Source organism: Danio rerio, chromosome 12, assembly GCF_052040795.2.
Source record: "Danio rerio strain M-AB ecotype USA chromosome 12, GRCz13ab, whole genome shotgun sequence".
Taxonomy (NCBI): domain Eukaryota; kingdom Metazoa; phylum Chordata; class Actinopteri; order Cypriniformes; family Danionidae; genus Danio; species Danio rerio.
This window is the reverse complement of record NC_141032.1, coordinates 41,054,794-41,078,045: the sequence shown is the minus strand read 5'-3', so window position 1 is coordinate 41,078,045 and position 23,252 is coordinate 41,054,794. Positions and strand designations below refer to the sequence as shown.

The following is a 23,252-nucleotide window of genomic DNA, read 5'->3' as shown; positions in this document are numbered from 1 at the left end:
CTCATCAAAGACTCCAACATGTTTGTGTTTCAGGCGCTGGATCATTGCCGAGGTGCTACCATTACACTTTTGCATATTTGGCTGTTAACACACTTTTTTTGTTTATTTAGTGAGAAATGTTCCCACACCTCTAATGTTACCTTCACCCATTTTTTTGCTCCGTCCTGTCTATGAGACGCCAAACTCTGCTGGCATCAGTGCACGAGAGAGGCAGAGTGCGTTTACTGTGCTCTACGCTCAACTAAAAAAAAAAATTATAATCAAACGTCTCTGCGTCGTGCGACATGATGAATCGATAATGAAATTTGTTGCCACCGCTTTTGTTAAATCAATTTTAATTGATTTATTCGATTCGTTGTTGCAGCCCTAATGATGACTATAAAAGAGCTTGCAAAGCATTATATTTACAGTAATGGTGTACACAGAGTCATTGTATACCAACATTCCTGACCCACATTTGACAAGCTGGCAATCATCTTTTGTCTCAGTCTGGCCACACCACCATCATCAGACTAAATACTGGAAATATGCTCTTGCTATGTGTAAGGATACAAGATGTCACTTCATTAGTTAGACTGCTTGTTTGTATTGCAAGAAATCCAACAAGCTCTTGACTTATAGCCACATGTCAAACAGAATCTAAATATTTTTATCCTGCACTTCTCAAAAACAAACTGTGGATCTCTGATATATCTTATTGGCCCGATTTAGGTCAATGTGGTTTACCACACAGCTTTCACATCCATTTTAGGATTTCAGTTTTCTTCCCTGAGAAAAACCTGGGCCACCCATGAATCAGCTGCAGCAAATATTTAATATATTATACAAGTCTGCTGCTAAAACAACCAAGCCTGAAAGAAAACCATTTTTCTCTTATCCTTATTCTAACATGTACCGCCTTTTAAGTTGAAAGTAATAAAATAGACCCTAAAAACAGACAATAAAAACTTTCATCAAACAAAATACACTATAGTCGAGCCTTAAGTTATATTACACAAACATCAAAACAGTTAGATAAAAGGCCAATTAAGAGCTTTCCTTATTGTGATTATTGTTTTTAATGAACAAATGACAAATCTTACATTGTCCTTTAACCAAATGGGATAACTTGAAGTTAGAATTCAAGCAAAGTACAGTGGAAACAGAGCCAACAATATTGATGATTTGCCCAATATTACAGGTTTAAATCTAATCAAATGATTTCTAGAAGATTGAAAGCTCTGCAGTTAATTTTGCATTGCACACAGGTATAAAATGTGCAGCATCTTAAATGAATAACATCAACAAATTAGAATATTTAAAAAAATAATTACTCATTAATTTACAAAAATAAAAGTGATAATTAAATCACAGGACATTTTGACTCGCACTCAATTTCAACATCAGAGAAAATATTTCTTAATCTTAAAGCTGAACTGTGGAATATTTGTTGATGTTAAAATAAAATCCCCTGTCCTATCTGAAATCTTTTTTTTTTTTTTTTTTAAATCCCAGAAGCGTAAAAATGGAAAGTTTTAAACAATCATTCTGTCCACTTGAGCACTAAACAGCCAACCGCAGTTGGAAGAACACTATTGCAAAAAAAAAAAGTGTCGTTCTAGTGTTCTTTTCCAATTAGGAAGTTGGAATTTCCAAGTTGAAAGAAACGCAGCCTGTGATAGTCACTGGATGTTCTTCTTTTTATTTTTTGTATTGTATCTATGTTCTAACCAGCACGTTATAAGAGAAGTCGGCTAAATCACCTGAGGGTCAGATGAGTCAGATGTCAGATGACGGGGAACTGCACTATGGCTCATAGAGGTCACTAAAAACACAGATCTCCTCTATCCTCTCTGCATTCTCTCTCATCATTTTAGTAGTGTAATATTAATAAAGCACTATTACCATGCTTAGAGTTAGCAATATGAGCTTGACCTTAAATGATACCTCAAATTAAGCATCTTTTAAAATAACAGCTAGAAAACAAACTAATAACTAGAGTTGCACAATATCAGATAAATCCAACACCACAATATCCATTGCGATATAAATAAGATTTCACCAGATGAATATAATAGCTCTATTTGGAAATATTCAATTCATTTAGACCAACTGGGATGATGATCAAGTCTTTTTCTATGCAATGCATTTACAAGCAAAAATAAATAAATAAACAGTGCTTTGTAGAATTCTGGAGAGTCTAACACAAGTACAGAAATTAATGTAAAAGAACATGGTCATCATAAAATATTAATATTGTTATTATTTAATCTTTAATAAATATTATAATCCTGGAATGTGCAATGTTAATTTCATTGACAAAAAAAATGTCCATCATAATTTTCGTCATGAACAAGTTTCTACTAACAAAAACTATACGAAAACTAAAGTTAAGCGATGATGACGACAACTATAATAAAAATATACTGATATTTTCATTGACTAATTAAAACAAGATGAGAATGTGATTGAGGGATGTATTCTATGTAACATTTTATTATTTGCCAGTCAAGCGTCATTACTTAATTAATCAGTGCAATAGCTGAGCAACAACTACTGTAACACCAACTACATAAGTAAGGCTTGGTACACTGCCATTGCAAAGCGGACTTTAACTATTTTAAGCCTTTTTAAAGATTTAATGGCTTGAAACTGTTCAACAAACTGTTTAAAAAGACTACCACATTGAGTTTGCTAAAAAATTGCACAATGCTGCTTTTTCAGTTAGAATATTTTGTATAAATAAATGTATACATTATTTTAACTAAATTACACTTATATTAAACTGGTAGATAAACCAGTAGTATTAAACTAGAGTAGATTTGGTCAACTAAAACTAAAATGATTCAGAAGAATGACTAAAATTAAAAGGAATTTTAGTCAAAAGTATACGTCTAAAATAAATAAAAAATTGCAGTTAAAATTACTGAAGATGTGACTATTGCATATACACACTGAGATATCGATGCTAAAATTATATATTGTTCAGCCCTACTAATGACAACCAAGAACGCCTTTGCAACCTCATGGCAACACATTAAAAATCCAAAGAAAGTAAAAATAAAACCTTATTAAAAAATTGATTCACATTTTTATAGATCACAGTAGGTTTATGCACAAAAAAAAAAACAAAAAAAAAACAGCTAGCAAATGTCTACAGCTGATTTTACATAAAGGGGCACAAATAGCCCTTTATGGTGTGAACCAAACAGATGCATCCTCAGTCTGGGATGGAAAAAAAAACAAAAACAGCTGTTAGCAATTCATCCCCGCAGGAAATAAGAGAATCATATGGACAGATGACCTGTGACCTATTTAATGCACAAACACGGTGATATCCACTCAGGCATAACTTGAGGATTGCTTCTTTTGTGCGTTTATTCGGTTGCTGTACTGACATGCAGTATAGGGATCTATCTAGATCCGCAAAATTCTAAGAAAAAAAAAAGAATCTGTTTATTGTTATATTGGATATTTGTTTGTAATTATTCCACAGATTTCCTTCCAAAACAGCACAGAAGACAGACAAAAATCATCTGCAGATTCCATCTGGACATGCTTCTTGGTGTAAACATAGAGCAGAAATATTTTTAATGAATTAATTAATTACTTACTTTAATAATTAAATAATTATTTTGGGGAACTGATAAATAAGCAGGCAAATAAATAAATATATAAATAAATGAATGAATGAATGACCGCTAGTTCGAACGAGCGAATTAACAAACAAACAAACAAATGAACAAACAAACAAATGAATGAACGAAGCAACGAACAAACCAACCAACCAACAAACCAGCCAGCGAACAAACCAAGGAATGAATCAACAAACAAATGAACTAACAAACCAACAAACAAAGCAACCAAGAAACATACAAACAAACAATTAAACAAACCAACAAAAATACAGAGCAATGAAACAACCAACCAACGAACCAACATACCAGCCGGCAAACGAACGAATCAACAAACGAATAAACAAACAAACAAACCAAACTAACAAACACACCAACCAACAAACAAAGCAACCAAGAAACATACAAACAATTCAACAAACCAACAAACAAAAGAACAAACAAACAAACGAATGACCAATATTTTCTATAATGATTTGCTATATTTTTTGACACTTAAATGTGAAATAAAACAAATAAAAAAAAAGAAACTAAAAGTGATAAGCAAGCAAACAATAAACAAACATTATCTGGAAAATCCTGATAACTTAATTAATTGTTAAAATAACATACTAATATTAAAAAACACACAGCTGTTATTAGTGCATTAACTGTGACCAACGGGAACGTTCTTGTGACCTAAATGCAAACTATGCAATTTAACAAATTCAGAGCAAGAAATGAATCCAAACTGATTTTTTAATCCTAATTAAATTAAACTCTCTTGTAATTATTTGGCACATTTAGTGTCGGCAAGAACTGCTGAAATGAACAAACACCGCAAAAATCACCACAGAAAACACATCTCACCTAAAGTGCTCATAACAAACATCCCCAATTTGATATAAAAACCACAATAACAACAGTCTCTAAGATTTGCAGAGCTCATATGCACAAACTCCCCGAGCATTTATAAAAACCCCACAGAGGAAAAAGATCCCGGCAGTTTCCTGTTCTGCTGAAAAGCTATATTAGGATTCAAAGAGCAGTGTCAGCGGGAACAGAGCATTTAGATTCACAAACTGGGGGGAAAATGGGTTATGAAGGAGGATCCCTCGGGCCATCGGAAAATGCCTCAGTGTTGATTTGGAGACGGCGGAAGACCCAGCGTGAGCTCCTGATCTCACACCACAGCATCTGGTCTCGCTCTGCTTCCATTTACACCATCTGCCTTAATAGAAACAGACAGCTACAGAAATGAGCACCGTGCCCGTCCATCCTCTCTCACGATCCCCCCCCTCACTCCATCTCTGATCAACTGGATGCTGATACTGGCCAGCAGAAACACACACCATCACCAACACAAAGTAAGACATGTGCAGAAACGTAGTGAGTGGAAAATGGGTGTCTTCGAGACTTGAGTCAAAGAATTGTTTCAAAATGAGATCTGTGACTGTGATTTTCAGCTTTTAGTATCTTTTTTCTCTGCAACACAAAACAAGACGGACTATGGCAATCAATACGCAGCAATGTTACTTAGTTAACTAGCTAGGGTACTATGCAAAGATGTTACCTAGTTAACTAGCTAGAGTCTATTTTCAGGTTCAAAGTTCCTTAATTTGAGAATGAGAGAATCAGAATAAGAGGATAGTGGCCATATCGACAAAGACAACAGCAACTTTTCAAGTTTAGTCATTCTTAGCTGTCTCCATTATGCTTGCCTTTACTATTGGCAAAGGCCCTTTAAGGCAGGGATGCCCAAAATTGGTCCTGGAGGGCCGGCGTCCTGCAAAGTTGAGTTCCAACCCCAATCAGACACACCTGGGCTAGCTATTCAAGCTCTTACTAGGCTTTCTAAAAACATCCGTGCAGGTTTGTTGAGGCAAGTTGGAGCTAAAATCCGCAGGACACCAGCCCTCCAGAACCGAGTATGGACACCCCAGCTTTAAGGCAAGTAATTTCACTCAGCGGCCATCTTTGAAACGCCTCTCGGGCAGTATGCTCGGGCATTCTGTTTGAACGAGGAAACATCAAATTCTCCAAAATTGCCTGCCAAGATTACGATTGATTTTTATTCACCTTATTCTCCGCAGACGAGCGGGCGCTGCCATTTGAATCTTTTTGTCTCGCGACTTCCGGTCACATTCACTTCCATTCATTTTTTGATGTTAACAACTGCTCGTTACACTGCTTGATGTTGCAATTTAATACTTCCTTATTATATTATGCTACTTGGTCTGTGTAGTCATGCAAACATTTGTTTGTTGAGCAAGTAGTTTGACCGTTTTCTGCCGTTTATTATTCCTAGTCATTTCTACCATAGGCGACTGAATCGGAAGTTCTAAGACAATCGCGAAAACAGGCGCACTTCCGCATTTTAGAATAAGGTCAATATTAAGGAATCACCAATAAGATTAAACAACAACTATCCCTTTAGTTTTTATTTCTAAATGTCACACACAAAATCTGCTGAAACTCACGACTGGTCCGAGCCCCTTCCCCAGAGTTCCCCGTCAGTCTATAGACAACGATGATTGCCTCCTGTAGTAGAAGGCGGGCTTTTTTCACCATATAGCGATCCATGATTGGCTCCTGTACTAGTAGGCGGGGCTTTATTCACCATATTGACAGTTACACTTTTCCCCATTCAAAAAGATGAGTGACAGGTCTTGTGTATTCTAAAGTCTTTGTCATTGGTTATTAGGTTACCAATACTATAATCAGCTGCTCTTACAACTTGATGGAAACACACCTACTAGGCTGTTTCTCAATATACATTCTTGTCTGTACGTGCGTTCTTGTGTCCTCGTGAAACATCATCAACTGTCGCTGATGTACTGTTCCAATTCAAAGTTCTTGGCAAAAACAGATAAAATTCTAAGATGTGTACTTGCTCCGCCCTTTTGTCAAGGATGCATCGACAGGTGACTTGTGCAAACTAGCGAAGCACAGGTATCCCAGAATGCATTGCAGCCCGACCAGCAAAAGCTAAAAAAATCCTTTGCTGTGTTTCAAATTAAAGTTATGAGTTTTTCAGGCGAGAATGTGATTGTTTTAAACTCGAATCGGCAGTTTATTCACAAAGATGATGACGTGCCTCAGCTTATCCAGACTCTGACCCCCAGCCTGTCAGCAGGAGCTTCCTCATCACCTTCCCTATCAAGAGCAGCTTTAATCAGCCAGACTATCTCAAATGTACCGCTGGATCTCATCTCTTTAATGTAGTTAAAACATCATATTTAACCCATCTTGAACATATCTAATGGATATAATAGTCATTTAAATCTACTATTTGTTTTTAGGTGTATTATTTTGGCAGTGTTATTTTGTTTCGCTTTACATTTTAATTATGCAACCGTATTGTACGCTGTTTGTCTTTGTTTACCAAATTGCTTAATGTTATTTTTATTTCCTTTTGCTACATCCTGTACTTCATTTTTGTATAATGTGTGCATTGTAGCATTTTAAATTAAATAATCAAAGACACGAGTCTGTGTAAAATAGCAACTTGTACTTCACATGTATGGTGATTTATTTATTTTTTTCTTAATTCAAACATATTGATTTATACAATTAATTATAAGGCTGTGCTTTATACAACTAAATAATTTTATTGTCAATGTGCAGTAAAACGATGAATCCATGGTGAGGTAAATAAAAATATAAAATACCCATCCCACTTGTGTCCTGGTGTCCTCGGAAGTTCGTTCTTCCAAGTCTGAACTTGGCAAGTCCAAACTTTGCGTACTTGTATTGAAACACACATAATTTTCATTTGGATGTTCAAAATTATTTTTTTACTTTAAAAAGACTTGCTTCACATTAGGATGGAATCCTTAATAGGACATCAAATAAATCATTATATTTAAATATATTTAAAATCTAGCAAGCAAACATTTAACCATGTTTAATAATAAAGCAGACTGTGCATTTTTCAAAAGGGTGTTATTCAGGACAATAACATTACTTCAGTTTGGATTGATGTATGCAAAACTGAGCATTTCACTTCACGTTTACACTGCATAAATGGCCTCTAAGTGTTTGCCAAACACCATTTTCATCAAAAACTGAAAACATTTGTTTATGCATTTGGGCCTATTTACATCATTACAGCAGCATTTTAGTGGCTTTTGCACTGCAGGCTTGTCTTGTATTGAGTCTGATACAGTGTTTATAGAAGAATACGCATACATACAGTATGTACTAGTGTGTATTGATGCTTTACTATTCGCCTGAAATGCATAAAGCAGCAATTTTAGTTGATTCCATGTATGAGCTTGAACTGGGAGATTTAAAAAAAAAAAAAAAAAAAAAAAAAAGACCTTTTTTTTTTTTTTTTTTGGGTGTGTTGTTGTCATTTGCTATAATTAAAGTTGTCCAAAAACTATCAAGAAGCAGGCCTACTTAAAATCTTTTCTTTAAAACATGACCACCTGGGTTACATTTTTAGCTATTTAAAGGGACTTTGAGTTCCAAACATAACATAAGAATAAAAATACATACTGTAGCATGAAGCAAATCTCCACTGTGTTTATACTGTGATGCCTGTAAGTTTAACTGTTGAAAATTGTACTGTTAAGAAATTGTTCAAAATAATAATTTTCCGCCAGGAATTGTTTTTTTTTTTATTATTTGTTTCCATTAGCCTTACAACCAAAACCACATACAGACAATCACTTGTGATTTTAAAACTTTAATAAATTAATTACTTTTAATAAAATCCATAAACAAAATTATAAATGCAATAATAATAATAATAATAATAATAATAATAATATGTATAAGAATAATAATGAGAATAATAGAACGGTAAATATCTATAGGCTATTGTTCCCTGACCTTAAACAAATTACAGCCATCACTGAAACTCAGGTCGTGTGGTGAATCACAGAAGTACCTCACACAGACACAGATCTTTTACAAGAGCATTTGTTTGAGCTAGACTTAACGTCAATTAAAACACAGTCATTAACACGTTTTGGGAAATATATAAATAAACAAATCCTAACAGCCAGACAAGAGTCTATCTCTTCATATTAAGACAATGTACATCCCCTTACCATTTTATGAGGGGCAACTGAGAGGTCAAACACAATGAAAACACTCTCTGAAGACTTCTTAATATAAATGTACATATGTAATATTTTTGTAATATTATCATACAACTCAGATGTGCCAAAGAGACATTCAATGACAATGTATGAAGCCCATGTTTGAAGCATAAACCTCAGCATGACAGTAAAAGCAGAAGGTCTGACCTGCTGATAGTTCTCCTCCTGCGGTTTAAATGTGTGATCCAGCGGCTGAAACCGTAGATTCACATGAGGAAACTGATGCAGCCAGTAAGTCCACCAAGGAGCGATATAATCGACCCGGGCAGACGACATCCTTCAGCGGCCGAGCAGATTAAAACAAAATCACTTTCCCAGATAGAGACGCTCCGACAATTTGGGTGTTTCTTTGCCGTTTACTCTCCTGTGTCTTGTCTTCTCAAACAAAAGCCATGGGTTTGGACATTCAAGATAGTTGAGTATTGAAACTAAAGTGCTCAAAGGGACTTAAGAAGATCTCTGAATACTTCCTCCAATTTGCAGTCCATGGAAATTGACTGGAAATGTTGAATTATTGCATTAAATCCAAGTCTCGTGCCGCAGCCATTCCTGCGCGCGTTGTACTCAGGCGAGAGCGAGCCTGAATGAGCGCACGGATGGGGACTCGGGGACGCGCCTGAGAGGAGAATGAGGACGGGACAAATTTTCTTTCTTTTTTTTTTTTAAACTTTTTTGTATGTATCGCTTATAGTGGTATATTACAAATAAGATTAGGTAGAAAAAGAGTTAAAGTTTACTACATGTTCGAACTATAAAACTACGCTACGTTTGGTAGTACGTGTGAAAATATCTGACGCAATATTGCCATCTATCGGGTAACTCTTGTCTTGCAGACGGCAGAAATACATACAATTTAAAAGCACGTGTAAAGGGGTAGTTTCACATTTATACTTTATAAATCTGAAAACTAAAGCCTTTAACACTACTGTTATTTAAAACAATTTCTTTCTCTTTTTACTTATCACTTAATTTACCGTTTAAGATTTTAGAGTTTGCATTACTCAATAATACAGGCATCAACTGGTTTTAAGTTTTCTAGGAAGCCTTATAAATGTTAATCGTTTAATAGTTATACACAAACTGCATACGTGTTTAAATTTGAATAAACACCAGACACAGGAATATGCATTTTAAATATCAGTTTGAGGCAGGGGTCTCCAAACTCGGTCATGGAGAGCCGGTGTCCTGGAGTGTTTAGCTCTAACCCTAATCACCTGAACCAGCTAATCGATCTCTTACTAGATATACTAGAAACCTTCCGGCAGGTGTGTTGAAGTTGGAGATAAACTCTCCAGGAAACGGGAGCTCCAGGACCGAATTTGGACACCCCTGGTTTAAGATAAAGCCATTTAGTTGCATTGTTTAAAGCAGGGGTCACCAAACTTGTTCCTGGAGGGCCAGTGTCCTGCAGATTTTAGCTCCAACCCTAATTAAACACACCTGAACAAGCTAATCAAGGTCTTACTAGGTATACTTGAAACACCCAGGCAGGTGTGTTGAGGCAAGTTAGAGCTAAACCCTGCAGGAACACCGGCCCTCCTGGACCGAGATTGGTGACCCCTGGTTTAAATCAGGGGTTGTTCAAACACTATCCTGGAGGACTGGTATGTTGCAAAGTTTAGCTCCAACACACTTGCCACGAAGTTTCTAGTATATCTAATAAGCTTGATTAGCTGGTTCAGGTGTGTTTGATATGGGTTAAAGCTAAACTATCCAGGACACCGGCCCTCTAGGACCAAGTTTGGACACCACTGGTTTAAATCAACCATTTATTAGAAGGCACCCATTAAGTAAAATAACTCTCTGCATATAGTCGCATTTCAACCAACATAAGATGCTATATTTGTTAAATGAACATATATTAAAGACAGCAAAATTAGTGAGTTTTACAGTATGGGAGCTTTATAAATACACTTGTACTATAAACAAATGCAATCCATCAATAACACTACCTTTCTAAACAGGTCCATTTAATTGTAAATTGTTTATAAAGCCATTTAAGAGTTTGTGTAGCAAATATAGAAGTCATTCAATATTTGGTTCATATGCCTTACTGCTTGAGACCAAGTAGATAAATCTAGATCAAGATTGGCCTTCATGAAAATCCGTAACACCAATTCCCTGTTAAAAAATAATGAATAAATCTACATCAACATGTTATTAAATGTAATTCCTTGTGATGAAAAATCATCCATTTTAGCAGGCAGTGCTTTAATATTCAGGACTGCATGATTCTTCAGATTTAAATCTCAACAAAAAGTAAACACCCCAATTAATTCAATGAATGCATCAATATTTCATAATACAAATGTCTTAAAATAAATCAGACACTAAGCTTAGATATAGAAACACAAACAACAAGGCTTAATTTTATCCAATTTTATTCCAACATTTGTACAAGAGACATCTACTTCAGCTCCTTCACAGCCAAACCTGAAAGCAGAAAAAGATGTGTGTTATTTTGACTGATCTCCAAAGAATGTCAGTTTAGTCCAGGCACAGCTGTAAGTGTTAGTGAACCGGTGGAACTGAAGATTCTGAGAGATGCGAAACTCAGCACTAGGTCCATCATTGCTCTAGCAAGTGTGTAAATGCACAGTGGGCACAGGACAAACCCAAAGTGTTTGGACAACTTGCAAACTTCTTAAAAACACCAACAAATTACTGCATTAGCATAAATTTACAGACAGCCAGACGCAATTATGAATTATAATTACTGAATACAAAAGAAAGGAAAAAATAAAACCACTCAAGCCTAATAATGTCAATGAAATTTCTTAACTATTTAACTTGTTTATAAAAACACAAATTTGAAGTTGCCATTTATCCACAAAAGCTGTTCCATATAGGTGTATGAAATTCTCTTAGGCATGATTTAAAAAAAAAAAAAGTAAGTTACCAAGAAGCAGCTAGTCCCCATTGATTTTCATAGTTTTGATGAAAGTTAAATAGTAAAAATGCAGCAAGGAAATGATTAACCAAAAACTGTAATCTGCATTTCTGTTTATGTAAAGCACTTTGAATTGCCACTGTATAAGAAATGTGCTATATAAATAAACTTGCGTTGCCTATTCTTCAAAATATCTTTCACATTCAACAGAAAATGTACTTATTTAAAAGATTTGCGAAAAAATTATAAATGGCATATTTCATACTGGTATGACTCAATGAAAATTGTATATGAAAAAATGTTTTAATGCTGAAATGTAATAATGTTAGCTTTTGGTGACCAAGAGAATCCATAAATCTATCTAGATCAGGGATGGGCAAACTTGATCCTCGAGGGCCGGTGTCCCTGCAGAGTTTTGTTCCAACACTAGTCAAACACACTAAGGCCCCGTTTACACTAATTCGTTTTAGTTTGAAAACGCATAAGTTTTGCTACGGTTACGCCATCCGTCCACACTACGCCGGAGTTCTCGAGCGCCGAAAACGGAGCGTTTTGAAAACGCTGGAGAGGTTGTTTTCATTCTGAAACGCTGCTGCTCCGTCTCAGTGTGGATGGGGAAAGACGGAGACATCTGAAAACGGAGGCGGGGCTGCAGACATTCGCCTCTCTGATTGGGGCTTTTCCTCAATATTAAGTAGCCTAACACACAGTTCAGTCCTGAATCTTCTCCGTGTAAGTTCAGACTTCGCAAGTTTGATCAAGGCTGCATCTCTTCTTCTCAGTTTGATATGGAAAACATACCGAGGACACGCGTCAATCTTCACAGGGAATAGTGTATTTTATAACTTCATTCACATTACCCTGGCTACGTTGTTTCACTTTCTCAACAATAAAATGTAAACTTGATATAAGGAACTGCCTATTTTTATTTTAATATTAACAACTAAACAGACAGCAGACATGTTGAGGCGTCGTGCTGCATATATGAGCGTCATCTTCACTGTGTGGATATTTATAACAAAACAGAGCCGATAACAACTGCCTCCTTTCAATTTCAGTGAAAATACGAAACATACCCTCTCTTTTGCTGAATATCAGTTTTAATAATCGATAATGACCATTATAAAAGTATAACATACAATAAGTTTATACATTATAGGACATAAAGGCAAGCGATCAGTCAATATACAGAATAGGCTATGTGGTTACATTAATCATTTACTTATCTTTGCGCTCAGCCAAAACACGTTACCTGAGAAAAAGTAATAGATTCCAATGACCAAAGTCAGGGAATATGTCGTTAGATAAAGACAACAAGATGAATGAAATGTCACGTTTAATAAATATAGTGAGATTAGATCCAGCGGGAGATGCTTGATGAGAAGTCCGACTAGCAGAGCTTTCATCTGGGTAGACAGGCTGCAGCGCTTGCCAAAGTGTGTGTGTGGGATCACGTGATGTGCGTTTTCAGCGTTTTGGTGTGGACGAAGAGCAGTTCAGAAACGCTGGGTAAAACGCGAGTGTGGATGCGGATCGTTTTCATTCTAAAACGCTGTTTTAAAACTAAAACGCACTAGTGTAAACGGGGCCTAAGTGTCTTCAAGATCACTTGAACTCTATAGGGGGGTCTGTTTGAAAAGGGTTGGAGCTAAACTATGCAGGACACTGGCCCTCCAGGATCAAGTTTGCCCACACCTGATCTAGATCATGGGTCTCAATCTCAATTCCTGGAGGGCCGCAGCTTTGTACAGTTTTGCTTTAACCGTAATCAAACACAGCTGATCTAAATAACCACTTTGATTAGTTGCATCAGCTGTTTAATTAGGATTGAAGCAAAACTGTGCAGAGATGCGGCCCTCCAGGAACTAAAATTGAGATCCATAATTTGAATGAAACTCTGGGTTCAACTACTATGCACTTTAAAATCTTATAAATTCATACTACAAAACATGTTACAGCAGGAAAACAAAACCAGAACCTGAAAGGGCAAAATCCCCCTATAATGAATACTTTAAACATTAGTGGAACAGAAAAAAGATAATTTGAATAATGTTAAAAACCGATAACTACTGACACCCATAATAGGAAAAATAAATACTATGGACGCCAGTGGCTACTTGTTATCAACATTATCGAAATATCTTTTGATCAACAGAGGGAAAAAAAAAAAAGTTAAGCTAGTAAATGATAATATTAAATGTTGGGTATATTATTCCAGTAATGCCCATCACATTACTGAAAAACCAAAATGCTGGACACAAATGTAAAAAAATTAAATAATTGAGGGCTCATTTATGTATTTAGGTCCATCTTGCAATCAACATTAAATGTACTATCAGGGTGCATGTTTACATGATGCATGATCTAATCAACATTTCATGTGGCATTTTTGAAAACTGACCTGGTGGCAGGGACTGCTTGAGCTTCTCAGCCTTCTCTTTGTCTGTGATGACCAATGTGTACAGGTATCTGCTGCAGCGCACCTTGAACTTCACATTGTCCTTGTTCTTCTTGATCTTGACAGCTGTTGGATTGCAAGGCATGACATTAGATGAGCTTTGCAAACCAATCTGCTCTTTTAGGTGAAAAAAAAAAAAGTGTCAAACTAACTAGGGCTGCACAACCTATTGTAAAAATGATCATTATCACAATAGTACTACAGTGCCTATGCATTGCAAATGTTTCGGGACTAACCGACAAAACCACAAGTTAGTAGCTGTTTGGACGGTTGTTTTTGCACTCAAAACGAATAGAGGTTGGTTTTATATTTGCATATTTGTTCATTTAGCAGCCTCTGTACTGTTTACCATGTTACTTTGTGTAATGACCACCATCCTCCCTATCCTTGAGTCACCGCTAGAGGGCAACGGCCTATAAGGTGCCCAGTAATTTGGGCTTAGCAGCTTCCCATCCAGCACCTCATAATCAGCATTGGCCGGTGTGTTACAGGTTGTTTGTTGCCTCACGCTGAAATATAAATATGAACAGCAGACTCCAGCAGCTAAATGAATGAGAACAATTTAGCTCCCCCTTTATGGCAAAGCGGAACGAGGTATGTTTGTTTGTTTAATTGTTTAATGGTACTTTGATGTTGTTTATTGAATTGTGCATTGTGTTTGTATCGTGAATGTCTGTGTATATTATGCTTTACGTTCTTGTGATTGTTCAGTGTTTTTTTTTTTTGGGTTGTGTAGTTTTACGGTGTTCTTGTCAACACGGTGACAAGTGAAGCATTGCAGTGTTTCATACTGTTCAAATAAATCACAGTGCAAGCATCAGTGAAAACTCTCTGCCTCCTTCGATGCCATGGGGCTGCTACACTTTGAATATTCGATCGGAATCAGCATACAACTTTGACTTCTAAACAACATTCACTATTCACTATTTAGAATTTGCAAAGAATACTTTTTAGAAATTATATTAAGGAGAATGTCTGAATATTCAACTATAATACCAACTTTACCTCTATCTGAAACGAGTCTGATTTCTAATTATTTCTATGAAGCATTTTCCCATAGCAAATGCAGATGTAGAATATGCTTAGAAGTTTCTAATCAATAGACTACAATCGCATAGTATTCAGTGGTTTAGTGATCTGGTTTTCAAGTTACTAAGAGAACGTTCAGCCACGCTGTCATTACTAAAAATAATATTTAAAAATCTTAGAGCAGTTATACCAAAGGAAAAAAAAGGGATCAGTAAATGGTGTTAGTGAACCGGTGGAACTGAAGATTCTGAGAGATGCGAAACTCAGCACTAGGTCCATCATTGCTCTAGCAAGTGTGTAAATGCACAGTGGGCACAGGACAAACCCAAAGTGTTTGGACAACTTGCAAACTTCTTAAAAACACCAACCGATCAATGCATTAGCTTGACTTTATAGTCACATGAAAAATGATTCTTGCAGGATATTTCAGAACTCATGGCAATTTGTCAGCTAATTTCAACATCGGTAGAGATATGGTCATTAAAACAGACATAGAAAAAGTGCAGCACTTCAGGGTTAAGATAAGCTTTTTCCCCACACAGGTTACTTAATAAACAGCCATCAAAACAACCCATGCAAAACCATTGAACAAAAAACTCCACCACACTAAAAAAAGAAAATAAACTAGCATGTTAAAACCACAACTTACACTTGGCATCCTTCCTCCTTGCTGTAAGCAGGAAATCTTTGATTTCTTCGATTTTACGTGGCTGTTAAGACAAAAAACACATTTGTGAGAGATTCAATTGAGGTAAAGTTAGTTTTAAATTCACATATTCAGACTTTGGCATTCAATAACATAGTAAAGCATCATTTATAATAGCTTACTTTATACAACATAGTTTTATGCACACAATGACAACTTTAGGCAGTCACTACATTGTTTACCACACTACTTTCACTGTAAAACAATTCTGAGTTTCACATTATACCTTCATGTTGTCCAAACACAAATCAATTGAACTTGATTGTTTTTACAAATTTAAGATAAATGAGCAATAAATAATTAAGTTGTAAAAAACAACAACTTAAGAATAGTGCTGTTTTGCTCATTTTAAATATGTAGTTTGAACAAACAGCAAACAAAAAATGAGTAAGATATTGATATTCAATCTGAAACTGCATTTAAGAATGACTTCAAAACAACATTAGCACTATTTCATTGACTGTGAATAATATTGTACTTCGATAGCCATTAGCTACTAGCATCATTACCACATTTAGAATTGGCAAAAAAAAAAAAACACTTTACTGACGTTATAAAAAGGCATAAAATATCAAACTAAAAGTGACTCCAATCTAAAACAAACTATAAAAAATGCATATAAAGCCAAAGTTCCCCATTAGAATTCAAACAACCTTAATCAGATATCCTTCAATAAGAAACGCGTAACGTTAAACCTCACAATGACTAGTTTACAACAATCAGACTTTAACAAAACAAGCCTTTTAAAACATCCAGTACGACTTGCTGATTCAAATATTCTAACAGCGTTAAAGTTAACGTGCGTGAGCGTGACCAACCTTCCCATCACCACCATTTACATTAGCCACTTTCTGCCGTCGTGCGATGCTAAGTGCCATATTTTTGAGTACTTTACAACAGCATTTTACCATGATTGAATAAAACGCATACAAACATCACTGTTTCTTTTTTTCTAGCATTATAATGCTGAATATAATAATCATTTCTCACCATTGTGTTTCAGTTTCGACTCGACCCTGCAATGCAACAAAACAGACTTTATATTAACACTTTGCGACAAATCACCAGCGAAATATTCCGTTTAGGCACACTTTTATACATATACTTCGATATGATGCGTGTTTAAAAGAGGTTTATTGATGGATGGATACAGATTTAAACAGATTATACTGATAGAGCTAAAGTGCTAACACTTACACGTCCCGCGAGCGAGGGGGGAAAAGGGGCGGGACTTCCGCGTGGATGCGTGATATAAACCGGCTACGGATACTCAAGAGGGACTTTCTTTCCTGAAGGACAAATCTCACAGTGACATCTGCTGGTTAAGCAGGGATATTTGATCGTGTGTTTAAATTCATGCTTAAAAGAACAGTTTAGCCCAAAAAGGATTTTTTGGTCATTCTCATCCTCCACTTTTCGTCTCTTTCTAGTGTTTAGCACAAAATAAAATCATCATTTTTAAGAATGCTGAAAACGGGTAGCCATTGACATCTAGCCTACTTTTTTGTTCGTCTGTGGCTATAGGTTTCAGCATTCTCCCAAGTACCTCAACCTTGTTTTGCATTAACCTTCCTATTAGAGTCAAATCTGACCAATTTACAACTGAAAACACTCATAAATATTGTGTTTTACATCTGATTGCCTTAAGGCCTTCTGATATCCTCCACACTATGAACTTGAAAATATATAAGTGATGTTAACCTCTTTCAATGAATTATGAGTGTTTTAATCAACCTTGTTACACCTATGGTGACCACCATAGGAAATGAATGGGTATTCAAACTACATTCATCCATCAGACAGAAAACACACCACTCCAACTCACTCACACACACACTCACACATTTCAGATATAACAATGTCTTGTGCAGGTACACATTTTTTTCTGTACTTATGTGCTGATCCTCTTGCCTGATCTCACAAGGAAGCGTAACTATCTTACATTTTGTCAGTTTACTGGCTAATTATTTGAACAAGTGTACAGGTACAGCGTACAAAAAATGTATGATTATAAAAAGGAGGTGTGGCAACAATCTTCATTGGGGATAAGAAAATCTTACTAAATTTTATGAATACGATCGTACAAATTCATACGAATTAGCCACTAAATCAAAACATTACGAATTGCCATGAGATGGCGTTGGATCCTCTGAGGTAGATACAGCCATATCGCACTGCTACTCGTGTGATATTGTCCATTTATCTTTATAATGATATAAATGGTGGTTGTGTGTATGAAATTACAAATAACAAATGTAGCAGGGCATCAAATTACTGTTTATTTCTTTGCATTTTAACTTTGTAAACTATAAAATCAGGCGTTTTACGTATATTTGGCACATCTGTATGTATGTTTTAATACCATTTAATGTTAATCTTTTGGGTCATTTAAAGTGAAAAGTGTGAAGATATGTTATTATTAATATGCTTGTAACAAAGAAAAAAATGGCTTATTTATTTAAAATATTAACAATTTTTACTTAATTTAAAAGATAAAATTAATAAAAAGTTTCTCTCACGGTGCTTCAGCAAAAATAGCGGTATTGTGAAAGACTCTCCCCACCTCTTCCATAGTGACTGCTGCCATCAGGAAGAAGGTTTCGAAGTATTAGAGTCTGCTCGGCTAGACTATAGCTTCTTCCCATAGGCTGTTATAGAGTTCTCAACTTCAGTCAATTTACCCCCCTCTGAAATCTCATCCATCCTTCAATAAGGAAAATTATGTTTAATATTAAAGTAACATGCTCATGTTGCACTATACTTGCTTCAACCTTACATAACTCTTTTGGACAATATTTACCTTCAGTACCTCTCTTGCACAATATCCTGCACAACATAGTTTAGTATCATGTGTAAGTAGGCTATGTGAATAGTCTGTCTTATGTGTATAGTTAAGTATCTTATAGTTTATGTTAGTCATGAATAGTTTTTTAAAATTATTTTTTTAATATGTCCAGTGTTGTGTTTGTATTTATAATTAATTTTTGTAGCACCGCTGTCCTGCAAGACACAACACTTCATTCCTCTGTATGTCCACACATGTAGAGGAATGACAACGAAGCTCAACTTGACTTGATGAAAAGACAATTTAGGCCTTCTTAAAAACTGAAATGGATTAAAATGATATAAAACATGAGATAAAACTGATAAAAACACAATTAATTACTGAGAAAAAATCTAATGAATAGGAAATTTAAGCTAATTAATAAAAACTACAATTTCAATGGTTTGTCTTGTTTACGTAAAGGCATCCATTTTTTCTCTCACAAACAATTATTTAAAAACAAGACAAAAGCAAATCAAAATTGAAAAGCTCAAGCATCTTCTGCAACACATCAGAATATTTATCTTTTCTTTTAGGTATTGTGTGACTAATGAATGATAGAATTTGGCCTTTTTGTTGTCCTAACCTTAACCCATAGGTACATAGTATATACAGTTGCAATCAGAATTAATAAACCCACTTTTATTTTTTTATTTTTTAAATATTTCCCAAAGGCTGTTTAACAGAGCAAGGAAATTTTCACAGTATTCATTTCATTTCATTTTCTTGTCGGCTTAGTCCCTTTATTAATCCAGGGTCGCCACAGCGGAATGAACCGCCAACTTATCCAGCAAGTTTTTACGCAACGGATGCCCTTCCAGCCACAACACATCTCTGGGAAACATCCACACACATTCACACACACAATCATACACTACGGACAATTTAGCTTACCCAATTCACCTGTACCGTATGTCTTTGAAAACCCACGCGAACGCAGGGAGAACATGAGCCGAGGCTCGAACCAGCGACCCAGCGACCTTCTTGCTATGAGGCGACAGCACTACCTACTGCTCCACTTCTTCACCTAATTTTCACAGTATGTCTGATAATTTTTTTTTCCTTCTGGAGAAAGTATTATTTGTTTTATTTTGGCTAGAATAAAAGCAGTTTAAAAATTTTTCGAAACCCTTTTGAAGTCAAATTTATTAGCTCCTTATACAGATATACAGATATTTTGTAGGGGTGAAACATTGCAGTAAAACTTTTATTTCATAATGTGATTACCCCCTACCACCACACTTATATAAACAAATAAGCAATGCAAATTTATTTTCAGAGCCTTGTTCATATTCACCAATGGCACCAGCAAATGAGAATGTAAATAAATACTGTGTGCATATAAAGGCAAGCATAAGAGTATATTTTACATCTTAATCTGGGAAAAGGTGTTTCTTCCTTTCAGTTCAAACGTCTTCTGCGCATCTGTCATGCGCTCACATTCACATCAATAATTCACACATCTGGCTCTCCGGCCTAATTCACCTCATTTGCCAGATTCTTGAGTGACATCTGCAGCTTCTCTGCACTTAATTAATAAAGGTATAGACACCAGCGCTGCCCTCCTCACTCTAATTACTGTCCCATTGGCTCATCCGCGTTTCGGCCCACGTCGAAGGCACAGGGCAGATCCCCCAGCTCGCTGCCCTCCACTGAGCTGAATGCTGATTAGGCTCATTTGGCTCAGTGTTTTTGCTGCTTCCATTCAGGGAATTTATTAGGGCCTGTCCGACTGCAGTCAGATGTTAAGGAAGGTGGGATTCTTCACTGCAGGTTCTGCATTAAAAGTTAAAATCTGACAATGTTGATATAGAGGGAAACCTTTCTGGCATAATGCATATATCAAGATATCAGTCCATAATAAGCCTAGATGTTTCCATTCTAAGCATTCACTTTAATGCAGTGGCACTAGATGGCAGATTAGGCTCACAAAACAGATAAAGAGGCATGAAATGTGAGGAAAGGAAAGAGGGCACTATCTGACCATTTACTGTGTCTATTTCAGTAGCCTAATATTGACTTTAGGCCTCTGATTCATTTCAAAACTGTACATTTTGGTTTCTGTAAACTGCTTCTGACTAATATATCCCTGATTGATAAAAGCTATTATTTTCCACCAGAGTGCAAATTACAGGAGGGTTTGACCAGCAATTAATGCTTGATTCCTCTAAAATACAGTAAAAGCATATACAATATTTAAATAATAATAATATTAATAATATTAATAAATAATAATAATATTAATAATAATAATAATAATAATAATTTATATTTTTTTATTTGACCAGCAATAAATGCTTGATACCCCTAAAATACATTTAAACCATATAAAATATTTCAATAATAATAATAATAATAATAATAATAATAATAATAATAATAATTAGAATTTTCCCAGAGATGGGTTGCGGTTGGAAGGGCATCCGTTGAGTAAAAACTTGCCGGATAAGTTGGTGGTTCATTCCGCTGTGGCGACCCCGGATTGATAAAGCAACTAAGCCGACAAGAAAATGAATGAATAATAATGTATATATGGCCTCCCCTATAACGGTTTATATGCATGATTGTGACCAAAAGAGATACTGAGAACTATTTAGTGCAGACATTTGAATAAAAGTGTCAGTTTTGCTTTTGAAATAGGTGTTTGTATTAACATTTAGCTCAAAAGTAAATTGAATTCAGGCTCATTGTGTGCATTAGATGCTTGCTTGAACAAGGATGTTCTTTAAAAGATGTTTTATTATCAACTATCAGTGCTGAGATGCAAACTTATCAATGTTTAGCGAAATTTTCCTCTTTATTAAAAAATGTCTTTGAAATTTGCAGTTAAAATAGTCCATCTTAGATTAGGCCTACTGTTAGAATCCAAACATTACTTCTAAACCGCTAAAAATAAATGTAATTAATAAATATGAGGTTTTTATGCTACATCTGAAATCACACACTTCTTTTCTACAGACCTATTGCTGAAAAACAAGTAATCTCTCATTCAAAATATGCTTCTTACCACAGATTTTGAAAAGAGATCAGAACGTTACTGGAAATTTGGATTTCTGATAAGGATTTATGTGATTTATGAGCAAGCTTTATGTTAATAAAAAGCTAATTCGAAGCTGTTTGGTATTTAATAATAAAAAAATTAAAAAACGAGAAGCACATTAATTTATCAAAATGATCTAACAAAGGTAAAGAGGAAAAAATAACCATGCTTGCTGTTCATATGGCTTGTAATTGGGATTAAGTATTAATTTGTTAAGTAATTTAACATAATATTGTTTGCTGGTGTTAATTTGGAAAGCCAAAACTCTAGCGGGTCCAGCAGACCCATGAACAATGGCTGAGTAACCACCAAAATACGAACATCACACAAGGGTTAATAATGTTTACAAACTTTAAGCTAAATGTCTATGGAATTTTTTGCCCTGACGCACATGCATGCATCAAATAGTTGCACATGCATCAACTTATATTGGTCAAAAATACATAACTTTTTATTATTTAAACTGACAAATACATTTAATAGTGTAAAAGTGTAGCCCTAACCTTAACCCTACTGCACATTACGCTGTACATTTTAAGCTGAATCAAATTAGCCTTATGAGTCCATTGAACTTATATTATGTTAAACTGACTTAAAACAGCTTGCGTAACTTCTAAAAGTAAGTTAGAACATTATTAACCTAGTTTAATAAGTTACAATGACCTAAACACATATGCTGTCAAAATTAAAAAGTAATATTTTATTCAAAATATGTTTTGTACCATGGCTTTTGAAAAGAGATCAGAACGTCTGTGGAAATTTGTCATTCTGATAAAGATTTACATGCTTTATAGCAAGCTTAATGTTAATACAATGCTCATTCAGAGTTGTTTGGTCTAATGTTTACAAACTGTAAACTAAATGTCCGTGGAATTATTTCCCCCCTGAAGCAGTTTAGTTGCACATGCATCAAATTATATTGGTCAAACATATACAGCTTTTTCAATATTTAAGCTGACAAAAGACATTTAAAAGTGTTAAAATAGATTAAATGCTTCAATTCAGCTTTTATAATGATTTCTAAAGAATGTTCTGTGAATGTTCTGTGACACCAAGGACTGGAAAGATAATGCTGAAATTTCTGAATGGAAAACAGTAGTGTATTTCATTCCAATAATTGCAGCCTTGGCGAACATAGGCGATGTCTTTCAAAATCATGAAAAAATATGCCAACCCCAAGCTGTTGCATGATTTTTTATTGTTACACAGGTTAATGTAGACTTAAATTTGCATAAAACCTTTCTTTAACAAAGAGAAGATTCTGAAATAATAATACTAAATACAAAACACTCTTAGTTTATTATCTGGATAAAGAAGTGAACATCTTTGTAGAAAAGTTTGCATGTTCTTTCTTTCTTTCTTTCTTTCTTTCTTTCTTTCTTTCTTTCTTTCTTTCTAATTAGGTTGCCTGTTTAAAATTCATAATCCTCATATTTAGAAATTTGACACTGTAAAAAATCCTGGTTGTCTTAAAATTTTAAGCTGAATCAAATATAACAAATGCTATGGGGCGGTATGATGCCAGTTCTTTTCTTCCTTACCAGCTGACCCCTTAAGTAAATAACAGGGTGAGAATGTGGTAAAATCTGAAAACGTGGTTA

The 23,252-nt window shown here is 35.2% G+C and overlaps 2 protein-coding genes across 6 annotated transcripts in view; both read right to left on the bottom strand.

Moving 5' to 3' along the window:
- The window catches only part of ttyh2 (tweety family member 2), a 131,836-nt gene extending 122,546 nt beyond the window's left edge, over positions 1-9,290 (bottom strand). For 3 of the 4 annotated variants that reach the window (XM_087274900.1, XM_087274902.1, XM_087274901.1), the window contains exon 1: positions 8,852-9,290. In XM_087274900.1, coding sequence (XP_087131026.1) covers positions 8,852-8,980 — 129 coding nt within the window. In that variant the 5' untranslated portion in view covers positions 8,981-9,290. 4 annotated transcript variants of the gene reach the window in all.
- Positions 9,291-11,068: 1,778 nt separating this feature from the next.
- Positions 11,069-17,012, bottom strand: rpl38 (ribosomal protein L38). 2 transcript variants are annotated; one of them, XM_087274899.1, is made up of 5 exons: positions 16,893-17,012; positions 16,778-16,803; positions 15,731-15,791; positions 13,996-14,118; positions 11,069-11,137 (listed from the first exon to the last, which is right to left on the bottom strand). In XM_087274899.1, the coding sequence occupies exons 2-5, from the start codon at positions 16,778-16,780 to the stop codon at positions 11,112-11,114; spliced, it is 213 nt and encodes a 70-aa protein (XP_087131025.1). In that variant the 5' UTR covers positions 16,781-16,803; positions 16,893-17,012; the 3' UTR covers positions 11,069-11,111. The 2 variants fall into 2 exon arrangements, with proteins under 2 accessions (XP_087131025.1, NP_001002486.1); NM_001002486.2 differs by having other exon boundaries at positions 16,985-17,009.
- Positions 17,013-23,252: the final 6,240 nt, after the last annotated feature.

Coding starts and splice junctions, on each gene's coding strand:
- rpl38 (XM_087274899.1), bottom strand. Junction 14,119..15,730: donor AAGGAGGAAGGATGCCAAGT/GTAAGTTGTGGT, acceptor GCAATCCAACAG/CTGTCAAGATCAAGAAGAAC. Junction 11,138..13,995: donor CAAGCAGTCCCTGCCACCAG/GTCAGTTTTCAA, acceptor TTCTGCTTTCAG/GTTTGGCTGTGAAGGAGCTG.